Source organism: Papio anubis, unplaced genomic scaffold, assembly GCF_008728515.1.
Source record: "Papio anubis isolate 15944 unplaced genomic scaffold, Panubis1.0 scaffold75, whole genome shotgun sequence".
Classification (NCBI taxonomy): domain Eukaryota; kingdom Metazoa; phylum Chordata; class Mammalia; order Primates; family Cercopithecidae; genus Papio; species Papio anubis.
The window spans coordinates 131576-154770 of NW_022167723.1; the positions used below are offsets into that span (position 1 = coordinate 131576).

The 23195-nt window shown below is 43.6% G+C and overlaps 1 protein-coding gene across 3 annotated transcripts in view; it reads right to left on the reverse strand.

Moving 5' to 3' along the window:
• Nucleotides 1-23195, reverse strand: part of LOC101009767 (talin-2) — a 253027-nt gene that overhangs the window by 76551 nt on the left and 153281 nt on the right. For all 3 annotated transcript variants that reach the window (XM_031662566.1, XM_031662564.1, XM_031662565.1), the window contains 9 exons: nt 19897-19990; nt 17827-17916; nt 15837-15959; nt 14347-14490; nt 12579-12740; nt 6474-6614; nt 5843-6024; nt 4620-4752; nt 1915-2016 (listed from right to left, as the gene is read on the reverse strand). In XM_031662566.1, the coding sequence (XP_031518426.1) occupies nt 1915-2016; nt 4620-4752; nt 5843-6024; nt 6474-6614; nt 12579-12740; nt 14347-14490; nt 15837-15959; nt 17827-17916; nt 19897-19990 (1171 nt within the window). The remainder of the gene's footprint in view (nt 1-1914; nt 2017-4619; nt 4753-5842; nt 6025-6473; nt 6615-12578; nt 12741-14346; nt 14491-15836; nt 15960-17826; nt 17917-19896; nt 19991-23195) is intronic.

The following is a 23195-nucleotide window of genomic DNA, read 5'->3' on the forward strand; positions in this document are numbered from 1 at the left end:
GGAATCTACTCTACAGCCTCCAGAGGGAGCACGGCCCTGCCAGCACCTGATTTTAGACTATGGATGAGAGAATAAATTTCTGTTGTTTTAAGCCACAGAACTTCATGAACACAGCTGGGGTCTGAGAATTTGCATTTCTTATCACTCCCAGGTGCTGCTGAAGCTGCTGATCTGGGGCCCCCCATGAGCACTGCAATGAAGCCTTGGGGAAAATGTGGGTGTGAACTCCCAGTCCACGGCTCTTCGGGATAGAGGGCCCACAGACTGCCTCTGTCCAAAACTCTCTGTTAGAAGGTAAGAGATGGATCAGCCCAAGGGCCAAGAGTAAATTTATAAGTCAAGTAACATAATTGCATTATGTTTCTTTTGACGCTAACCAGTAACATAGGAATTAATCTTGTATACTAATGAAGTATCCGCAGAGACATGGGTATTGTCCTCTAAAGACATCCAGAAATGTTTTATTATAAAAGTTCTGGAATAAAAAGTAACTGCTGAAAAAACGTCCAACTTCTCTTCTAAACTCAGTTTCCCTTATGGGCACACAGGCAGTGGCCCCAGTGTCCAGACCATTCTCCTACTCCTGAAAACCTCTTCACACAGATGGACAAGCCCTTTTCTAATTGCCATATAAAGAAACAGCTAAGAAATGAAATATGCTGGCTGGGCGCGGTGGCTCACGCCTGTAATTCCAGCACTCTGGGAGGCCGAGGCGGGTGGGTCACCTGAGGTTGGGAGTTTGAGACCAGCCTGACCAACATGGAGAAACCCCATCTCTACTAATAATATAAAAATTAGCTGGGCATGGTGGCACATGCCTGTAATCCCAGCTACTCGGGAGGCCGAGGCAGGAGAATCAATTGAACCTGGGAGGCAGAGGTTGTGGTGACCTGAGATCGCGCCATTGCACTCCAGCCTGGGCAACAAGAGCAAAGCTCCGTCTCAGAAGAGGAGAGGGGAGGGGAGGAGAGAAAAAGAGAGGAGAAGAGAAGAGAGGAGAAGAAAAGAGAGGAGAAGAGAAGAAAAAGAAATGAAATATGCCACATTTAAAAAGGCAAACAGACACTGGCCTTTGAGATTTCAAATCTTAAAAATCCCTCCTTGGAACCCGTGGGAAGGTGAGTGGGCCCTTAAGCTATTCTGTAATTTGAAAAAGCAATGAATATTGATTTTCTAAAGTCGATACTTGCCAAGAAGATTTTAGTTACTATATTTCTTCCTATGTACCTCTATACTGACGGCCGCACTAGGAAACCCAAGGTGGTTAAAAATCCAATTTCTGGCCTCTCCCTATTGAGGCACAGGTTGCACAACAAGCCAACTGTCCTTGAAGAATTTGCAAAATGAACCCCAACCAGGCAAAACGTCATTTGGCTCTTAAGACAATGTGGGTACGAACCGCCAGCCGAATGGCTCCCCTGGAGTGGACACCTAGGGAGTGTTTGGTCATCCAGAGAGGTCTGCTTTGCCTCATTATGTCAAAGAGTAGACACTATGTTAGAAACCACAAAAGAATAATGTACCCTTAAACACACCAGAATGGGGCTGGCCGGCCAGCCAGCCAGAGGTGGCAGACTCCAGGCTGGGAGTGCCTGCTTCAGTCTCTGGCTTCTTTCAGCAAAGACCAATTGCAACGGACGACTGTAAATGCCACATTACGTCTCTGGCCACAACCAGAAAAACCGTACTGAAGTTTTCTTCTGAACTCTAGGTAAAAATAGAGCCTGAACTGATCATTTCTGGAGAGGATGCCAGCGAGAGGTTCAGTGTTATTTTCTGCAGCTTAAACCAGCATTGGACTCAGGCACAATACCTGCACCACAGGCTTTTGGGAATGATAACAGTAAAGTCAGTAAAATCCTCTCTCCTGTGATCACACGCACACCCTCACAGGATCCCCTCGGTGTGCATTACCTTATGTCCCAGCTGAGCTGCTTCTCCCCGAGCCGCTGTGGCGATGGGATCAATAAGGTGCCCGATTTCCTGGACCACCGAAGTCAGCTGCTCCTGCAGGGCCTGATAAGGAGAGAAGCGTCAAGTTCATCCCATAACAGCTCCCCACAGAGCTGCACTGATTCAAAAAGGCCCCTCTGAAAAATGAGTGAGGCCATACAAAGCAGACACCAAAATGCCTGAGTGTGTGCCATCAAGCCACTGCGCCCTGCCCTGACCTTCTCAGTGATGACTCCTCCAGAGAGAGAGAGAAGAAGCAGGCCTGAGACACACTTTTGCAACTGGCTTCTTGCTCCTGTCAACCCTGACAACTGACGCTACTGGTATCTTTACTTTAGGTTCCTTGATGTAATTAGCAGACATGCGGAACAGTCATGGCTTTCCAAAACGACAACTTCTTCCAAATGCAGGGAGATAATGGAGGGGTCTGAGGGAACATCCGGGTCGCTGTATTCTCAGAACTAAGAACCCCTTAAGGAGGGAGAGTGACATAAAAATGAGATTAGCTCCTTGAAAGCAGGACTACTTCCCAAACAGTGCACTGTGAAAATGCTCAGTCCACTGTGTTTGGTGGTGCATATGCAAATATTAAAAACGGTGCCCTCAGGGCCTTTCTTCTCAGACTTGAGAGATGGTTTAATCTCTCCACCCCCAAAGAATTGAATCATGCTCTAAAGAGACAGCAAGATATCTAGATGATTCTGAGAGTGTGGGGGATGGGAGATTCAAAGGTGGAGATTCTCAGCCAGTGGCAGGAAAGATCAGATCCCTTTGCAGGACTATTCATAGGAGCTTCACTGATAGATGCAGGATTAATGCATCAGAGCACCGGGCGTTTTAGGTCTGTACACACCAGCATGGAACTGAGTGAACTCCGCCGAAGTGGCGATGTCCTGCTCATCAGAAATGAGACTCTAGCCTTTGCTACTTTCCCACAGAACAATGCTGCCTATGGGCCAGCGGGGATGTGGGCAGAGTGTCCTCAACAAGAGGAGCAGACTAACATGCAAACTGGAAAACAAAACCCCGGAGAAAGAAAAAGAAAAGGAAAAAGAGAAATAGAGACAGATGGGAGAGGGCAAAGAGAAACTTCCAAGACGGCCAAGGGTTTTATTTAGCTAATTACTTATTATCTTCACATTCATAATGTGATTATAGTCAAGAATGCAAGAATATTCCAACAGTGCTGTCTTATTACAGATGGTTTGTTAAATTAAACAGGGTGTATGATTAGGGAGCACATGCAGTTAAAGGGGAAGGGCTCTCTTCCTAGTGAGGGAGTTCAAACAGGAGATGTACTGGCTGGGGGAGGATATGGTGAAAGGATGGGGGATGAGGGGGGCTTCTGGGGTGCTGGTCATCTTCGCTACTTTTTTTTTTTTTTTTTTTTTTTTTAAGATGGAATCTTGCTCTGTCACCCAGGCTTAAGGGTGGTAGTGCAATCTCGGCTCACTCACTGCAACCTTGCCTCTCAGGTTCAAGTGATTCTCCTGCCTCAGCCTCCCAAGTAGCTGGGATTACAGGTGACTGTCACTGCGCCTGGCTAATTCTTCTACTTTTAGTAGAGATGGGGTTTCACCATGTTGGCCAGGCTGGTCTGGAACTCCTGACCTCAAGTGATCCATTCGCCTCAGCGTCCCAAAGTGCTAGGATTACAGGTGTGAGCCACAGTGCCTGGCCTCATCTTTGCTTCTTGATCTGGGTGCTGGTTGAAAGGCCTGTTCAGTTGGTGATAATTTATCAAGTGGTACACTTACTTATACTTGTCTGCATGCATATACATACGGACATTAATAACAGATTCAAAAGAATAATTCTAGCATCCCACACAGTTTGAGAAAATTTACTCTTTCTTTTTTTGGAAATAGGAGGGTGAAGGTGGAGCAAAATAGACAGCTCTATTAATAAAAATGAGCAATACTAACTCTGGGCCGAAAGCTGATTGTTAATGAATTCAGTGGCAGGAAGATAAACATCAATAAACAGACCATCCATATTTATTAAGCACCTTCTGCATGTCAAGCACTGTGCTTTCAGTAGAGATAGAAGTAAAAGTCAGGAACCTTTGGACAGGTAACAGAAAAAAACCCAAAGGGAAAAAGTAGGAAAATTCCATTCTAAACTTTGGAAAAACAAGCAAGAGAGGGCAAAGTGGCTTTAAATTAATAATAGGATGCCAAAGTCCTCAAATGCTAGATATTGAATAACTTAAGGCAGAATCCTTGATCTCTGAACAGACCCAATGCATTAGTTTAATGCTGAATTTGCCAACTAACTAAAAAGCACACTGATGAAATATGACAACAGAGAATTATTCACTATTTACATACCTAGGTCCACTCTACTGATGTGTTAAAACAAACACGGTACCCACCTAACCCCTAAATTACCTTGATATTGATATTTTCCCTCCCAATTTCAGCCACAATTCAACTTTCCATCCCAGTACATGTATTCCTTCCCCTAAGTCACCCTTCTCTACTTGGCATCCGCCCTACCCTCTCCAAAAAGTTCCCAGCTTGGCTCCACAGAGAATGGCTGTCTAATGATGAAACTCCAGGAACAGAAACATTTTGGACCCACAACCTCTACCCCTCCAAGTCTGATGCTGAGATTTTTCAACATATCTAGAGGCTGCTAAGCAGGCCCCCAGATTCCCAGCTTACCTCCACAGAGATGTCGTCCCTTGTGGCCAGGCTCTGGCTGACAGCAGCCAGCGAGGCCTGCTCGATGTCCCGGATGCACCGGTTGATGCCATCGATGGAGTAATCACACTCCCTCTGTCCAGGGGCCTTGTCCCTGGAAGGAACAGTGCAAGTTGGACACAAGCTCCATGGGGCTCAAGTCCCACAGCCTGCTCCAGCACTGGTGGGCCAGGATCCCTGTCCACTTCCTCCCTGACTCAGTCACCTCCTTTCAGGAGGAATCCCTGACCCTTGGTTGGCAATGTCTCACTGCACAGCCCATGCATTCCTTAATTTAACACTTCAGATAACTCTACTTATTTCTGGTGGAAAGAATATGGTCCTGCCCTCCACCTTAGGCTGATAACAGGCAACTGCAATGGGAGCAATTTGGACTTGGATTCTCTATTCACTGGCTTAAGCACAGGACTCTTATTAAAAAAAAAAGTCAGCACTATTTCCAGTGCAAACGTATTATGCTTTCTACATTGCATACGAGTCACAAAGTACTGGGCTATAGTAGGAATTAAAACATGTAGTGAATTTTTCTTTGCAAGCCATTAAGAAATAAAGTTAACTGTGGTTTTGAGCTTCAAAAGCAACTAGGAAGCAAAATATAATTAAGGAAGATGAATTTCATGCTGTGAGATATTAACTGGCTAACTTCAGAAATGTTATGTCTATTTGAGGATGTCTTTTTAGGCTCTCACTATCACCAAGGACGTCAGAGATGCTCAGAGTTACTGCAGGCCCTAGAATATTCTTTGTCTTATTAGCAAACTAACTGCAACCCCGAATCCTGCTAAATAACAATGGTGCTCAATGCCTAAACTCCTAGATACAGACAATGTGGTACAGTGATTAGACAGCCATTGGGCCTTACGGTGACCTTGGGGATATTACCCAAATTTTTCTGCCTAAACTTATTCATCGGTACAATGGAAATAACGACAATGGTACCTTACAAGACTGTTGTGATGTTCAAATAAAGTAATACAGATAAAACACTTGGAGTAGTATTTGGTATATGGTAAGTACTTAAGTTAGCAATTACTATTGTGACCAGTGCTTCTGGCCCCAAAGAGATAAAGAAAACGATGATAATGATCAACAACATCACTATTAAGGATAAAGCCTGGTGGGCTTGTCCTCCTCCTGCCCCGCTGAGATGCAGGCTGGCAGCAACCTCCGGATGGGAAACTGACCTGATAGAAGTGATGAGACTCTTGATGGAGTCGGACACTGTATGGGAATGTCCAGCCAGTACAGACCAGGTGGGTGGGTCTTTGGGGTTGATGGCCAGAGAGCGTGCAGTGCGAATGAGGTACGATGAACTCTCCAGCATGGTCTTGGCTGAAACCAGGATTGGTTCCTGTGCCTGGGAACCCTGAGACCAAACGGCAGAGAAATCAAAGTCAGGGTCGAAGATACGAGTGAATGAGGTGGGCCCTGAAAGGTCCTGTTCTTTGCCAAATCACCACTTCGGCCCTTTGAAGGAGACAAAGAGGGCAGGGAGCCATGAAGACTAGATTACCTGGGGTCTGCACGGTGGGGACTTAAACCCATGTTTGCCCCTTAACTAGCATTTTTGAGCGTGACACATTCCAAGAATCGCCCCAAACCTAGGCAGTAAGATTGTTCTCTACATATACGTCATCTCTCAAGAGAGGTGGAGTCACTGTGTTTCACTCACTGTGCACATGCCATGGGGGACAAGAGTAGCAGTCGCAGACATATTCACAGAAAGAGCTTTCGGAGTTTTGACTATTAACTCATTCGGTGCCACACAGAGTTAGCCAAAGACCTTAGTGTGATCTTCCTGCACAAACGCCCTACCTCGGAGCTGATCTGGGCGGGAATGCTGACAAACTCAGGGTTCGAGGCAAACGCCGTCAGGTTCTCCACAGCTTCAATCAAGGGTGCGGTGGCCATGCGACACTTACTGCGGTTGTCTTCAGAGAAATCCCCATCCAGGGCCTGATGGGGCAAAACACAGAGATTCTGCCTGATTGAGAAGCACAAGTCATTCCTGAACCACAGGAATCACCTCTGAGTGAAAGAAGGTGGTTCAATGGGAACACTGAAAATGTTTGGTGACTTCATAACCAATAAATAAGAACTGATTAAAGAGACCCCCGCCATCAAGCAGAGGGGCCCTGTTAGCAGTTGTGAAGAATTAAAGACAAATGGGTAGCTCACAAGACAACGGCCTCCACAGTCAATGTCCCCCTCCCAGGAAACAGAGACACAGATTTAAATAGCAGCCTGCTCTTCAACGCCCCGTGATCCCCTGCACCAGACCATGCAGCGGAACGACTTTCCTCCTCACTTCTGAGACTAGAATCCTTCGGATCTTCACCTTCATTTTACTCAGATTAAATCTATTCTCTTCCAAACAATAAACATACTTTATTGTATTTTAAAGCAGTACTTTTAACTTTTTCTAAGTTTTACCTGGATGTTCCCTAATGACCGATGCAGGCAAGGTGGGCATAACTGTCATCATTTGGAAATGAACACAGTGGAATCCAATGGGAAGGAATAGACGAGAACTATCCCCAGTCATACAAACAAATCTCAAACATAATATTTAACAAAACAGGCCACCCACAAATGGGTACCTCCTGTACAATTCCATTAGTACCAAGTGCAAACACAGGTGGCCCTCCTAATCTAGGGTGTGAGAAGAGCAGATAAGACCAGAGAAAGCACAAGGAAAGTTTCTGTGTGCCAATAACATTCCGTTTCTTAATCTGGCTAAGTTACCAAGGTGTGTTCCACTGGAGAAAATTCACTGGACTCTACACACAACATGTTTTCTCTCTATGTATCTTACGCTTCATAATTAAAAAACAATACAAAACAAAACTAACAGCAGGTAACACAATGGCATTGAGTGATCAGGCCTATTGCTGATTTATGGCCTGGATGGATGAGAATCCAGGAATGTGGCCTGTGATCCATGCCAGACTGCCTCACAAAGGGTTAACACTTCGATGAGGTTCCCAGCCCTGGACTCTACCTCCTCAGGATCAAGACTGTTAGAACCTACAGCCTGTGATCCAATGACAGAAACCCTCCCTCCCAGCAAAAGGCTACCCTTGAGAAGGCAGTTATGTTTGCAGAAGAACGCAAATTTCCTTGTTAAATGACCAATGAAGCTTTTAACTTAACCCTTATGAGCAACATATAAAGCCAATTTAGACAACTGGGATCAAAAAAACAGGGGCACTGGCATCACCAAGCATAGCAGATCTGAGATGGGAGCATTTCTGTTTTCCAGTAAAGCAAGAGGAGGCACGCACCGTTGGTTTGAAGGCCATTTCTGAATAACAACTACATTCCAATCAAGCCTTGGCAGCTTGGGACAATTACATACCCACAATGTTAATATTTTCAGAGGAATTCCCGCAAGCCTGGCTAATTTATTGTTTTTTGCTAATACAGTGCCTGGCTCGCCTTGGCTCATGCCCTTCCCCCATCAGACAGGCCCTCACCCTACCCTCACCTCTCCAGTTCTGTCATTCTTCCAGGCCCGATGGAAACCCTTGCACACTGGCTACTTCTTGCTCACATTTAAACCTCATTTCTCACTACCACTGACTTACTTGGTAAACGTTGATTTATGTTGCCGGCACTGGCCAGGTAGAAGTGGACCACCCTGGCACTCTGATCTTGTTGCACTGTTAATATTGCTCTGAAGTTTGGTAGATCCCTGGAGGTCAGGATTTACCAGACTTCAGGGAAATTTGAGTACACCAGTGCCAGGCAGGGTGGGTGCCCCTCAGCAGGTGCCTGACACAGGTGGACCCAAACATAGGCAAAGGAGTGAAGCAAGCTGATTGCAAGAGTGGACTTTGGAATGGAAGAAACTCAGGTCCCAGCCCCACCAGTGGATACATGGCTTTCTCCAATCATATCCTTTCAGCTGGGATCACACAACTTCTAGCTTAACAGGAGATGCTCAGCCTTCCCTTGGTGCTGCTCCCCCTTCCTGCTTCTTACCTCTCCGCGCTTTTCTCTTCCCCTTTCTGCTCCCACAACCTCTCAGTCTATTGGGAAGAAGAGCAGCCAATCAAGCCACCAACCCTAAGCTGAACTTCTTCAAACTGAAAAGATGACTCTACTCAAGGGAAATCTCAAGGAATGGTTTTCTAATTGTGTAGGTTTCATAGACAGCACTACTAGAATAAAGATGGGGTTTTTGTTTGTTTGTTTGGGGCTTTTGTTTTGAGCATAGGCCTTAAAATCATATTAACATATAGCCCATTGCTATTTGCAGGTCAGAGCCTTGAATAACATGACCTAGAATAGCAAGCTACAGCAATCATCTTCCATTCTCAAAAAGGACAAGTTACTTCATCCAAAGAAGGCATCAGGCATCAGAAAGGATAGTTTGCACAGGTATTATTTCACTCTAAACTCTGCTTCCATTGGGCACAGCAGAGCCACTCAAGTGAACTGAATACTCAAAGCTGCCCAATGGTGAAATTTCAAGCATAAGAGTTTCCGTGTCACAGAACGTCTGGCATACCAGCCACAATGATGAAAGGGTAAATTTACTTAGCCATATATCCAGGCCCCACCAGGACAAGAACACTTCCACAACGGAGCCTGCTCCAAGTGTTCCCCCTTAGCAAAATACCATGGAGACCTGGAAGAAACAATTTCTGTGAATGCACAAAATCAAAGATTCACAAACTTCGGGGATTAGAGGGGACCCTAAGGACAGTTGAAGCTTAAACCCCCAATTCTCCAGACAATAAAACCAGCACCTGGAAAGTGACACGACTTGACAAGGTCACCTTGCTACTCACTGGCATGCCTCAAACAATGATGCGAGCCTCCTGGCTCCCTTCTCTCCTGCTGACCTTAGACAAAGGCAACAGAACAAGCAGTAAAAAGCCCAAGAGCCTTTTTCCTTTTCCTTTTAAAGAAACCACTTTCCCAATCCAAACATAGGGATGACCAAGAAAGCATACTCACGGCCAAGTCAAATTCGATTAAAGAGAGCTGGATCGGGTGTCTGTGGTACACACTGAAAGTGCTTAACTGCAAAAACCCCGAACTTTAACTCTGCTGTGAGGGGCAAGGCCAAACTTCAACTTCTCAGAAAAACAAATGCTGCTGTTGCATAATTTCTACTTGGCACTCAAATGTGAGTGACTGCACATTTAAAATAACATTCCATTCCACACATCTGATTCAAGACTAGGTAATGAGCTGAATGAAGAGAGAAAGGCAGGCAGCAGAGTGCGTGGTGACTCGGAGACACAGCCGCTGTGGTTAGGGGTGTGCATCTTTCTACCATACCCAGCATTTAGAGCCATCCCTGGCAGAAGGCAGAAACACAGAAATGGATTCTCATGCAGCCCTGCTCTGGGATTTTACAGAGTGCCATCAGTAGTGACTGATGCTAATGAGCCACTGTGTGAGGTAATCTGCTCCTGCCCCCTCGTGCTTCTCCTGGTGGCTCCCCTCCCTTCTTCATGACTATAAGGGTGTGGCAGCTGAGATTTAGGCTTGGGCACATCCTCACAGTTAAAAGAAAAAAACAGCACTAAGCAGCACATAAAACTTAAGAGTAATATGCAGCTATGAGGGCAGCTGTCTTAAGCACTTAGGGAATTAAATATTCATTTGTTTTTCTGTTTGAGAGAATACATAACCATTCCTTCAAACAGGAAAATGTTCAGTATATAGTACCATGTGCTACAGTGAAACGACCTTGACCACTTTCCTGTTAGTAAATTAAAAGCAAAGCTCATGGCTTCCAGCAAACCCTGCCACGCGATGGGAATTGAAAAACCAGGCCCATTTCCACACGCTGAGGGGCAACATGTTCATTTCTGTTCCTCTTGCATTGCTCCTCGTTCCCGGGGTGCTCCAGGAGACAGAGGCCTTTATCTTTTCCACGTTACAACCCCCCGACATTCCTCCTCTGATGTTCTGTACAGGCCTATCTTTTAGGCCATCACAAGAGCTCATTTGCTGCAGGGAATTGCAAAGGGGGTTTGACACTGTAAGGAGAATCTGAAAAGAACATGAGATCTTAACAGAGATGCTTTATATAGAGATAGGTCAGGATTTAAAACCGAAGAGGAGGCAGACAAGAAAGGGCTCCAGGAATTTCTACAGAATAAAGAGTGTCTTTCCTTTTTTTTACCCCATTGGTCCATCTAAATATAACGTTTTTTAACAACCAGAAAATGATCGATTTTAACTGAGACAAGCTCATTACACAGCAACCAACGATGTCACTACTGTCAACTCTATTGGTCTTTCCACCCTCACCTCCCCAGACTCACATACAAGCCCTGCAAACACAGCAAGGTCTTTCTTCCCAGGCTGGAGAGATGACTTTGTCTCTCCATCCCAAGAGGTGAACAGCACACCAGGGCTGAAAGCAGGGGCTCTGGGGCCTGGGTTTGAATTCTGCCCCACCACTTCCTGGCCGGGTCACCTTGGTAAAGTTACTTAACCTCTTTGTGCCTCAGGTTCCCACCTGTAAAATGGGGTAAGCACAGGGTGGTTGTATGGAGTGAACGAGTAACATACCCAAAGCACCAAATACACGTTTGTAAATGTAAGCTTTATTACTTCCTAATTACTGTGAACTACGATGGTAATTCAGGTAACCTGCCACCAGGATCATGGGGCACCTGGACACTGGCTTTATTCATTTTCAACTGAGCTTACTCTTGCCTTCAAATAGGGAGGGGTTTTTGTTTGCTCATTTCTTAAAAAAGACTGTTTGTTTCAATAGCTAAGAAGCTGCTGACTGGGGTGCGAGCCCCATGTGCTGACTGCCAGCTTCCAGCTGGTGCTGGGCTGGGTGTTCTCTCCTTTTGCCTCTACTTGGTCATCCTGTTGACTAATTTCTGCATACAATTGCACTGGTTTTTTGTAGTCAAAATAAAGTGAGGTGTGCAGTGTCCTATCCTCTGGAGAGAACTGGGAAAACTTCTTCCTCTAGGACTTGTCCCAGCAGTAAAGCCAACCCTCCCATCCGAATGAACACAAAACCCTGAAGTAAAAAGTGTTAACTCCTTCAATGCCTTTCCCTTTAGTGGCGTCCAGGGTTTAACACAGAACTGGTATCCTGCCTCCCATGACAATGCTCCTTTGAAGGCTGGGGCTGTGGAGGGAGCTGGGGAGATGGTGCTGGACCTTCTGCCTGTGGTCTGTTGTCCAGGCTGTGGCTGTGTTCCCACAGGCCAGCTGCCTGCTGCCTGCTTGGTCCTGGCCGAGGGCAGACTGTGTTTGTGGCTTCATCACCCATCTACAAGTACTACGGCCTAGTGATTCCCACTTGCTTCTTGCAAGTGAACCCTGCCTGCCCGCCACATCCCCATATACCTTAATGCAAAGGTGAATTTGCTACAAACACCAGAGGCTCTATTTTGAAAAGTTGATGCTCCACTTAAAAAATTCAAACAGCTATAAACAGAATTAATATCACAGGAACGATGAAAATGTTTTAAGTGATTTTTCCAAAATTTCCCATTCCCTTCTCCTTCTACCCACTCTCTTGGTCCAGATATATCCAGCAACAATGAGAGAGCCCTCTACCAGCCTACCCAAAAACGCCATAAGTAAACATATCGTTTAAGTAAAATCAGAGTATTTGCTACACAAGCATAGCGCTAACAGAGGCCCTATAACCAATCCTTTCCCATCAGAGTTCTGTCCCTAAGCTCCTCATGTACAGAATTTGGGAGGCCTCCCTCCCCACCAGCTAAAAGGTTAGTAGAGGGCAAGGCTGTTGGTTTTTCATGAAGAGTATCTCCATCAGTAAGGGATGCCTCTTCAGTGACATAAACCATAAGACTGAATTAGAAGTTAAGCTTCACTAGACAAGGAGAGGAGTGGAGCTTAAATCTTGTTCCCCTTCCCGCTCCGGAACAGGAGTTGAATAAGGCCTATAATCCAGCTACCTACCTTGATGGTCTTCACCAGGTTGGCAGTGCTGTTGGCGACTTCCTTGGCTGACTGGACAAAGTGCCTCTTGGCTACTGGGTTGGCCGTCTTGGATGAGGCGATGCGGCAGGCATTGCACAAGGCTGATGTGTGCTTGGCAACAATGGTGGCAGCTGACAGGACCTACAAAGCATGGAGCTAGGTTGGGGGTACCCCATGCTACAGTGCAGAGGGGTCCACCCTGGTCCTTGGCCCTGGGTTCCTGTTCAACTCACATGTTCAGAGCCTATGTAATTACAAGCATGTCTAGTTCTGCCACCCTCAAAGTCACTCCAAGAAAGAGGAGGGCAAGAAATGTTAAGCAAAGATAATAAAGAAAGAACAAGAAAAAAGGAGGTGCTGACATAGTGGTGGGATAGGCTGAGCCCCACGTAGTCTTAAAGGAGATGTAATCAGTTAGCCTTTGGAATCCCACATAGGAGGTCCAGGGTGTAGAATCTAGACCAAGGTTTACACATACACAATTTTAAGTTTTCTAGTAGTCACCTTAAAGTAAGTAGAGAAACAAGAGAAATTAATGAAATAATTTCTTCTATTTAACTTGGTATATCCAAAAATTTCATCATATAATCAATTTAAAAATATTACTGAGATTTTATCATCTTTTTTCATACCAAGTCTTTGAAATTCAGGGTGTACTGCATATTCACAACCCATCGCAATTCAGACTAGTTCCATTTCAGGTGCTTAACAGCCACATGTAGCCAGTGGCCATCAGACTGTAGAGCCCAGATCCAGATGAGAAAAATACATATCAAGGTGCAACAGCTCCCTTCTCATCCATGGGAGAGCTGCTGACATCTACTGAGGTGTCTGGCTCAGGAAGTTCCACAGGCTCCACCCCGCCAGCCTCAACTCATTTGCTCTCCTGAATCCACCTGTTCTGCTTTGCTGAGGCTGGTAACACCCCTTTGGCCTTGCTGGATGGGTAAGGACTCCCAGACACACCAGCTCTCGGGGCTGCTTTAGGTCCACATGGTCCTTGTGTTTCCTTCTTTGTTCAGGTCCTTCTCCCGCCTCAAGAATGTGGGCCCCAGGTTGATGGTGGACATGTCACTAACAAGACTGCCTCTGCCACCCCCATTCCAGCCACTTCTCCTTCCTTTCGGTACACACTGTTTTAATAAGTGACCGGTACCCTATGCCACTCAGGTATGAGACATGTTATGGAATGTCACACACACTGGCTCTTCATCAAATGGCACTCTAGCTTCTTTCTGTGCTGCAGATTCTACCCAACTTTGAGGCCCGGTTCAGTGCCGTCCCTTCTGGGAAGTGAGCCCCGACAGCCCCCTTGGAGAATTAATCACACCTTCCTTTGCACATCCCTGGCACTGTCATCATGCATGGCATTTTCCAAACTTTGCCCAACACACTAAGAGCCAAGGGGTAGAAAATGGAGCCCTGCACACACTGACCCCTTACAGCTAAGCACAGAACAAGCCCTCAATGCATGTCCCCTGAAACGAAGACTCCTTGTGAATCTCACTGTGATTACTTCACTCCTTTTGCCTTCTGGCACCCCATTTCAAGGTACTTACAAATTTCCAGATCCATCATATTTTGCAATATTTGTCCCCACCCAAGTCATTATCTACAGTGCTGGCATTTAGCTACCTTTGCAAGCTCTGAAAGAACAAGATTCTTTACTAATTTCTCATAGCCTCCCACAACCTACCTAGAGGAGCTGCTTAAGGGCTTGAAATCTTACATCCTCCCCAACAGTTACCTGTGATGGGCTGCTGCCAGGGTCCACCAAGTTCTGGCATGCCATCTGGATGGCCTGGTTAGCCCTGGCAAACTGGATGGGGTCCACTAGGCCCTGGTGGCCTGCCTGGCTGTTTGGATCAGAGATGCCAACCAAGTATGCAGCCTAGAAAGGGAAGAGAAAAACCACAGCTCAGGCTCTATGCTCCCACGTGAGCCTGTTGGGGATGATGGTCCACACTATATATGCTGCTGTCACACTCAGGCACTGCTTAGTTCAAACTGGTCAAGGTCATCTCATCCCACTCACCAATAAGGGTGTAGTAATGAACAGGCTTATGCCAGCTTGACATGCCAGCAGGAGTTTATCACAAGCTCATGGAACAAAGTCTCCTTGTTCTTAGGAGAGAGCCTCAAGAAATTCTTCTTTGGGGGCATGGATAAGGATGGACACAGCCCTGACTACTCTGGCAGCTGTCTTGTGATCACGAGGCTGCCCAGCCTCCGAATGAAGCTGACTCTTTGGCTGGCAGACAGGAGAGGCAGAAAACAGTGGGTGCATGCAGACCAATGGCGTGGAGCTGCTGGGTCAGCCAACTTTGGAGCCTGCCCTGTCCTAGGGTTCCTCATCTCATAGCTTACCAAAGCATGTCCTTATTGCTTAGGTCAGTATTTTCAATAGCAGAAGGGATCTTAATTTTGTAATTGAGTAAGATGGCCCAGAAAAAAACAACAACAAAAGAGACAGCATTTGGTTCCCAAGAGGACAAGAGGGCACAAAGGAAGGTCTTCCCTTTGCAATTCCGTTTAGATGTGTCAGCCAAATAAAAGAGAAAAAATGAATCTGTGCACAGGAATTTTATCTTATTTCATTTCCCCTGAGATCTGAGGGGAAGGATGAAGGTAGAGAATTTCATCCCCTAAACTAGTAATGTTTCTCTGTGGTTCAGTAAAATCTTCTAAGTTCAAGGTAATTGTCAAATGATGAACCCGTTAAAGTAGATGCTGACATCTTTGAAGCTTCTGTCATAGGAGGTCAATCATCATTGAAAATACATAGGATAGTCAAAGAAGGGCAAGGAATGTGCCGTATCATTTCTCTGCATGATGGCATCTAATTTTTTTCTCTCTCTGATTCTAAAAACAGCATGATGAAAGAGTTTTGCATTTCTAAAGCCTCAGCAAATTTAAATTATTTAGTGCTTATTTTTCTACCCCAAACAACCCATCTATAATAAAAACTTTTAAAACGATTGAAATGTTGGCCTCTGAACCTATATGCTGGGTCTGTACTGAGTCTCGCCGTGCTCCCCAGCCTGGCCCATGGCTGCTCTGCTCCTGGGGGGTAACTGGCTCATGTTTTGTGTAAATGCCCCAGCCAGCACAGAAGCCACTATCTTTCCCATGGTTTCTGTGGTGGTACTTGGAGAAACAGGTGCAGCTGGAGTTTCCCCGCACCTCCCACAGGGATCTGGCACAGGGCACATGGGTGTATCAGGACCAGCCCCTTACCTGGGCTGCGGCCTCTGTCAGTCCACAGAGAGCCTTGGATGCAATCCCCACACATTCCCCAAAGGCAGGGAGGTCCCCAGTCTTGGCATTCTGTGAAATCCCTGCCATCGATTCACCCAGAACCTGCAAAACAAACGGCCAGCAACATTCTCTATCCAGCATTGCCTCAAACCAAGGGGTAAAGGAGGCTACACTCCAACTTTAACATTCAAGGCAACTGAATTTGGAACATTTGACATTTTCTCCTTTATTTGTATTAAGAAGAGATGGAAGAGAATTACATCATTTCCATTCCACAAAGAGATATGTACAATGAAAGTATAACCCCAAAGTTATCTATATTCCAAGGAGTTACAGTTAATATACACAGACTATATAGTAGAGTCTATAAAAGGCAACTCATAGGTGAACGGTCTAAACTGAGAACTAGTTCCTAGAATATAAAAATCACATCCACTGAGCTGTAGGTGAGGTCATAAACAGAAAGCAGGAGACTCACCCTTCCAGATATCATTTGTCTAGTTACTGACAATAAAATTTAAATAGAGATCTTTGTTAAGTATGTTTCCTGAAAACTATAAGAATTTTGCCTTATTTTGAAAATCGCTGGTATGGTGTGTTCTTTCTTCAGAGATCTTTACAATAACAGCTAAAAGAGATTTTAGTGTTCAGAATCCAATCCAGAGTGGTCACGCATCCTGTACAAGGTCACAGTGAAGGTCACATGGGCAAGTACAGGGTGCACGATGCGAATCTGATGTTCCTTCACTATGTCCCAGGAGGGCTGGTCATATTTTCCTGGGCAACAATGATGGAACTGAAGGATGTCTTACCCTTTGGAGAGACTATGGTATTGCCAGGTCTAGAACCCAAAGCAGAGACCATTTGTCAATAAGCCATCTTGGAAGGGAATAAATTTCCTAAAATTGATTAGATATACAAAATAATCCAGTTTACATAAGGACTTGCCAAAAAAAAAAAAAAAAGAAGGTAGAGGGTAGTTTCATGTACACTATTTCTCCCTCCCTCCTAAGCTCACATTCCTCTTTAAGAAGGAACCATTTCTTTAGATCTGAGTGTGTACACATCCTTCCCTTAGACAATCATAATTCCATAAAAGGTACTGGATGAGGATATTCTGGTTTTAGCCTAAATCAAACTGAGTCCTTCTGACACTACCAATACAGATGTTTCCCTGCTAGAATAAAAGTAACCATGTTCCAGCTACAAAGCCAGATTGCAACAACTCGACATCCATTCATCTGATGAAGGTGAAATTTTCACATTCTCAAAAGACATTGGTACGATTACTACAGAGGAGTGTTTCTCAACAGTTTGTTTGTTTTTTCCATTATTGTTCCACTAAGGAGCCATTTAAGTTTTTTTTTCCTAATCAAATACCAAAGAACAAGATTTCGTTGAGTAAGCTTAAGATAGGAGCAGGGTAACAAGCCATTACATTAACTTAAATTTTTTCAACACCTCTCCAACATCCTACCAAAACAAAACAATTTCACCCTCCTTGAGAATGCCATGAATGCATGCCATGAACAGATTGCAAAAGAACACACATGAGGATCCCAAGTCACTGAAGGACTTTCCAAATCAGTTCCAGTGTAGAAAATACACGATTTGACTCACAATAAGACCCAGTTGTGAAAAAAGAGAGGAAAGGGTTCTCAAAGTATGGTTCCTGGACCACAGGGGCAGGACCTGGGAGATAGTCTGAAATGTAGAATCTCAGCTTCATCTCAGATCTACTGAAACAGAAACTTGGGGGTAGGCAATCTGTATTTAACAAGCCCTCCAGGTGATTCTGATGCACCCTCAAGTTTGAGAAGCTCCTGAGCAAAGGGCTCCACAAGGCTTCATGCTACATGCGGCTAGCCCTGCAGACCAGCCACGGGCAGATGCACATAAGGTACGTCTAAACTTCTCCCCACATTGACAAGCAATGCTAACTTCTGACTTATGGTACAGACAGTCTTACCTTGGAGTTTTCCATCACACTCTCAATGCAGTCAAAGTAAGAGAGGTCACTAACAGGTTCATTAGGATTGTCCAACATCCCCTTCACAGTCTACAGAAGAAGAACACAACATAAAAAGCAAGCAAACGTCATACAGCAAGAGAAATGCAACATCAACTACCAACTATCAACTTTCCCTCCATATATAAGTTTCTGGTCATAATCACTTTTACTCAGATTTTTGAGAATTTAGATCATGACATCATGACTTCAGATTTCCTGTTAGCAACACAATGCTCATTATAGGGGAGCGGGTCTCTGGTTAGCTTTGCCAGAGATTAGAATCTCTTGTTTTCAGTTTTAAAGGAGAAGAAACAAGGTAAACACAGAAGGATGGCATTTAAAACAGATTAGAACATTACTATAAGGCAATACATGCATGGTCAATTAGCACAATTTCTCTGCAGGATAATTCTAAGGAGTTTAAATTTCAAAAGGCCATTCATTCATTTCTTCATGACTAGTAAGAACCCTCAGTTTTTCCAATTTTGGAACATTTTAATGGGAAGGCATGAAAGAAGGTAATTCCCCCAAACTGCCCATTGCAATGGTTCATTTGGTTTTAATTTAAACAGTATAGAAAACATTTATTGTTGTTTCGGTCCTCATCAAGGAAATAAATGGGTATAGGGGCCTGGCTCTCTGTCTCTAAGCCACTGAAAACCATGGCTAGCTCAGTCATGGCACTGTAATGACCTCTGATCACCACTTGTAAGGGACTTTTCCTGGGGATGCAGCCATTTATCCTCCTCCCCAGGGAGCGAGAATGTACATTAGGACCCAGCAATCTTTGGGACACAGCCAACAAAAAGACAGTCATTTGAGTTACAAAGGCTGGTTGGGGGCTGGGAGATAAGGAAGGGGAACTGCTGAGCTGTTAAAAATGGGAGGGAAAGAGGGCAGTGTAAGGAATGAGCTCATTTCATTCAAGAACCTCCTCCCACTCCTTGGATAATCAAAATTGTTTTAGTAACAGCAATCCTAAAGTCGTCATATTTTTCAAACAAGGATATCAATAAGGGACGGAGTATTGGCACCTAGGCCAACAGAGCTCATTTAGATCAACAGCCTACATATTTATATTTGCAAATGTGAACAGAGCAGAATAGGGTAGTAATTCAGCCAATGTAAGAAACATTCTCAACTGTTTTCAGAATGCTTCGGTCCTGTGATAACAATCCCCTTCTCACTTCCAGCTGTGCACAATGGCCTAGTGCCAGTACCAGGGCCTCAATCAAATGCTTTAGGAGCTGCAGTGGGTATTCCCACCATGCCAGACCCATGCTGATTTATCCAGAAATGGAAGGTACCTTGGGACAATCAACCCACATCTACTGAGATACCCATCTGGCACCTCAATATAACCTGCATTGGTTAGGACTGCAGGTTAGGACATACAAGTAGGTACACTGATTTTATGTTTACCCACACACACATTCTATGGGGATACATAACTTTTCCATAAATAACATGAGTATGAGTATAAAATGAAAAGTGCCCACACTGTGTTCTGGGCCCTTAGGGGACCCACAGCCACCTTGACTGTGTAAGTAGTATTAGTCCTAGGATTCCTCTTACATATCCCCTATATGGTACAGACACAATATATGGGAAAATCATTTTTACTCAAAAGCACACCTATCCCAGCCTCTAGCTCTCTCCCCATTGTTCCAGAACAATCTCTCCAATATTTTTTAGGTAAAAATTGCTGATCTTCAGCCTACACCCAACATCACAGGCCTCTTCCTGTTTGAAATAAAGAATCCTTTAACAAAATACATCTCCACCTGCTGGAAAAATGAGAAGCAGGAACGATAATCCCAAGTAAATCTAGTTTATCTTAGTTTCTTTCCACTTGGATTGCAACTTTGGCCTTAACAGCCTCCGAGGAAAGATAAAAGGCAAGGACAGAGAAGAGAAAACTAGCCCTATAGGGAAAGAACAGACACAGACAAAGACAGACAGACACACAGACACAGACACTCCCTCTCTCAAGTCCTCAGCAGCCTTCCCAGGGACCCAGGGACCTACCTCGAGCTCCCGCAGGGCATTATCGCACTCTTTCTGGCCCGGAGCTTGTTGGGTACACAGAGTGATGAGTTGATTGATGCTCTCTGTCACAGCTCTGTGACAGAAACAGAATTTTTTTTTTTTTTTTTTAAGATCAACAGTAATTTCCCCTACAATGCTTTGCAGGCTCACCAGAAATACAATTAATTCACTATTTCGGCTCGGGTCCCCAGGAGAACTCTTCCACAGAGGCTCTATACAACCAAAAATAAACCATACCCAGGGAAGACAGAAAGAGAAACCTTATCTTGCCTCTGATAATTCATTTGCTAGACCTGGAAGGGGTCCTAATACAGTTGACCTTTGAACAACATGGGTTTGCACTGTGCAAATCTGTTTATAGGTGGGTTTTTTTTTTTTTTTTTTTTTTCAGTAAAAGTCACACCAGTGTGTCTACCTCTCCTTTCTCCCCTTCCAACTCTTCTACCTCTGCCACCTCTCAGACAGCAAGATGAACCCCTCTTCCTCCACTGCCTACTCAATGTAACAGGGATGAGGATGAAGACCTTTATGATGATCCACTTCCACTTACTGAAAAGCACATTTTCTCCTCCTTATCATTTTGTTAGTAGCTCAACTTATGGCAAGAATACAGTACATAATACATTAACATACAACATATAAACTATATGTTAACTGTTTATGGTATCAGCAAGGCTTCCAGTCAACAGTAGGCTGTTGGTAAAGTTTAGGGAAGCAAAAGCTATACACGAATTTTTGACTGTGCAGGAGTCAGTGCCCCTAACCTTTGCATTGGTCAAGGGTCAACTGTAGTTTTGCTAAGAAAGCTAATACATTCATAAGAAAGAATTTGCAACAAGCAAATAGACCATATTTGCACTATTTAAGACCCTTAATCAGCAGCCCCCAAGGAACAAGACAACCTGAACAATTTGGAATATTTTGTACATTTTTTAACACACAGACATAAAGTGAACTGTGCCTGTGATTTTAAAATTTCTTCCTTCCATTAAATTCTATGTGATTGACTGGTTCCTAAAAGTGACCACAAAATTATTCATTAAAATACCTATTTTCTTTGTTAACATTAACAGAAATAAACTAGGGACTCTTATATGACTTTACTTGTTTCTATTCTTAGAACATAAGAGGTAGCCCAGATTTTTCTACATTGACAAGCACTCTGTCCCTCCTGGGCAGCCCCTGTTTAATTTGTCTGAGCTCATGACATGGATAATTTTGAAAGTCATGGCCATTTGTAGTTAACTTTTTATAAAGTATAAGATATGGGTCATAGTTCTTTTAAAAATTGTTTTGCATATGTAAGCCCAATAGTTCCAGCCCCATTTGTTGAAAAAGACAATCTTTTCCCCATTGATTTGTGTTGCACTGATCTACATGGTCAATGTTTTGTCAATACCACACTGTTTTAATGGCTAGCTTTATACTAAGTCTTAAAATTGAAAACCCATGCATTTTATAAATGAAAAATCTGAGATAACTCCCAAAGAGGATGCTACAAATAAGCAGTAGAAGAAAGACGTAAACTCATGCCTTTCTGACTCCAAAACCAAATACATAGTTCTTTTCTGCAGTGTCATAACTGGTCCACACTTCTGGCAGGGCCCCGAATTCTACTCAGTTTCTAACCACTGCAGCTTTGGCAAGTTAAACAAAAATAAAATAGGCACATATTGCTGTTAATCACCAACACTAATATAAAAGATGCCTCATTTTATTAGTTAAATTGGCTTTGCAGCTTCCTACAGAATATCAAATTAGACAGAAAATGATGTTGCCAATGTACAAAAGCAAGCAGCTTAATTATTTGATGAGGAGATACTGCTTTCAATTTTAAATTGAACTAGGGTGATAGGAAAAATTCTAAAATAGTTTTTGTAAGATTGACTCTGGTGATTCATTTATTTGGGGACCACTATTTAATTAAGGTGTCATTGGGAAGCACCGTGCTGTCCATGGTGCAAAGCAAAACAAGAATAAGGAGACAGCCGGACAATCCCCAGTTCCAAGGACTGTGGAGGGGTGTAGTCCTCAATGTGCGCATTTAAAGTACCCCCTGGGGAGAGCAGTACCCTGTTCTCCGTGGTGGTGGCTTTGAGACACACTTCTGAGATAGGGTGGCATATATCAACATCATAATGGCATGATCGTTTGGTGCTATTTCCACATATCACAGAAGCTTTCTGTTTAGCTTAATTCTCTCTGTGTTTCCTGTTTATCTGTGTTTTTAAAAAACCGTGTTACTATATAAAAGTTTCTTCCATTAAAAACTAAGTGTTTATAACTGGTGAATCCAGAGGATATACAGCTGTGGGAAAGCTGCCAGTTTTCCTCATCTCTTAAATTTTTCTGTAGATGTAAAGTTTTTTCAAATAAAAACTTGGGACAAAAACCAACAGACTAAGGGTTTGTGGTTGGGTAATCCACAAAAGTCCCAGCCCAGCATCGCGTGTCTAAGTGAGATGCTTGGATAATACTGATCTAAAACTAAGAAGCATTATTTAGCTATCACAAATTCCCATAACTCATTTTACAGTCGGGATTAAACAGCTAAATAAGTGCTAAGTGGTCCAGAGGCAAATGGTTATGTAAATTTGACAATGAAAAATAATATTTATGTTTTAAACTCCAGCAGTTATCTATGAGCAAAGAATATGGAGCAACCCAAATACGCAACAATAAAGGATTAAATAAATATACAGCCCACAACAGAATCCTGGGGACCCATTAAAAGTCATTTCCTAATGTCACAGATGAATATATGTGTTACATGATTAAGGAAAATAAAATTTACAAGAGAGCATAAATAGAATGGGCCTACCGCTCTAAAAATAAACATATATATGCATAGAAAATGATAGAATGACATATATTAAAATGTGAAGCGACTTTATGTTATTTTGAAAGAAAAACTTTCAATAAATCTACCCCCCATTAGAAATTAAATAATTTACATTATCATAAAAAATATGGCCAAAATTAGAAGGGTCTCTGGTCTTTGTAAATCCAAATAGGTCTGAAGTATACTTTGATTTTTTTTTACAATTTTTTTTAATGATCAAAGCTACATAAGTTCATTTTGAAAAATACAAAAAAGCTAAATAACCATAATGCTACCTTCCAGAAACAGTGTTTTCATCTAGGCTTATCTATCTCCTCTCAGTTTCTAAAAAATTGGGATGTACAACTTCAATGGTTAAAAAGCGTTAAGGCAAAAAATTATTTAGTGTTCAGAGATGCTGAATTGATTCAATTGAAGTGTGAGAGCTCTGGCTGGA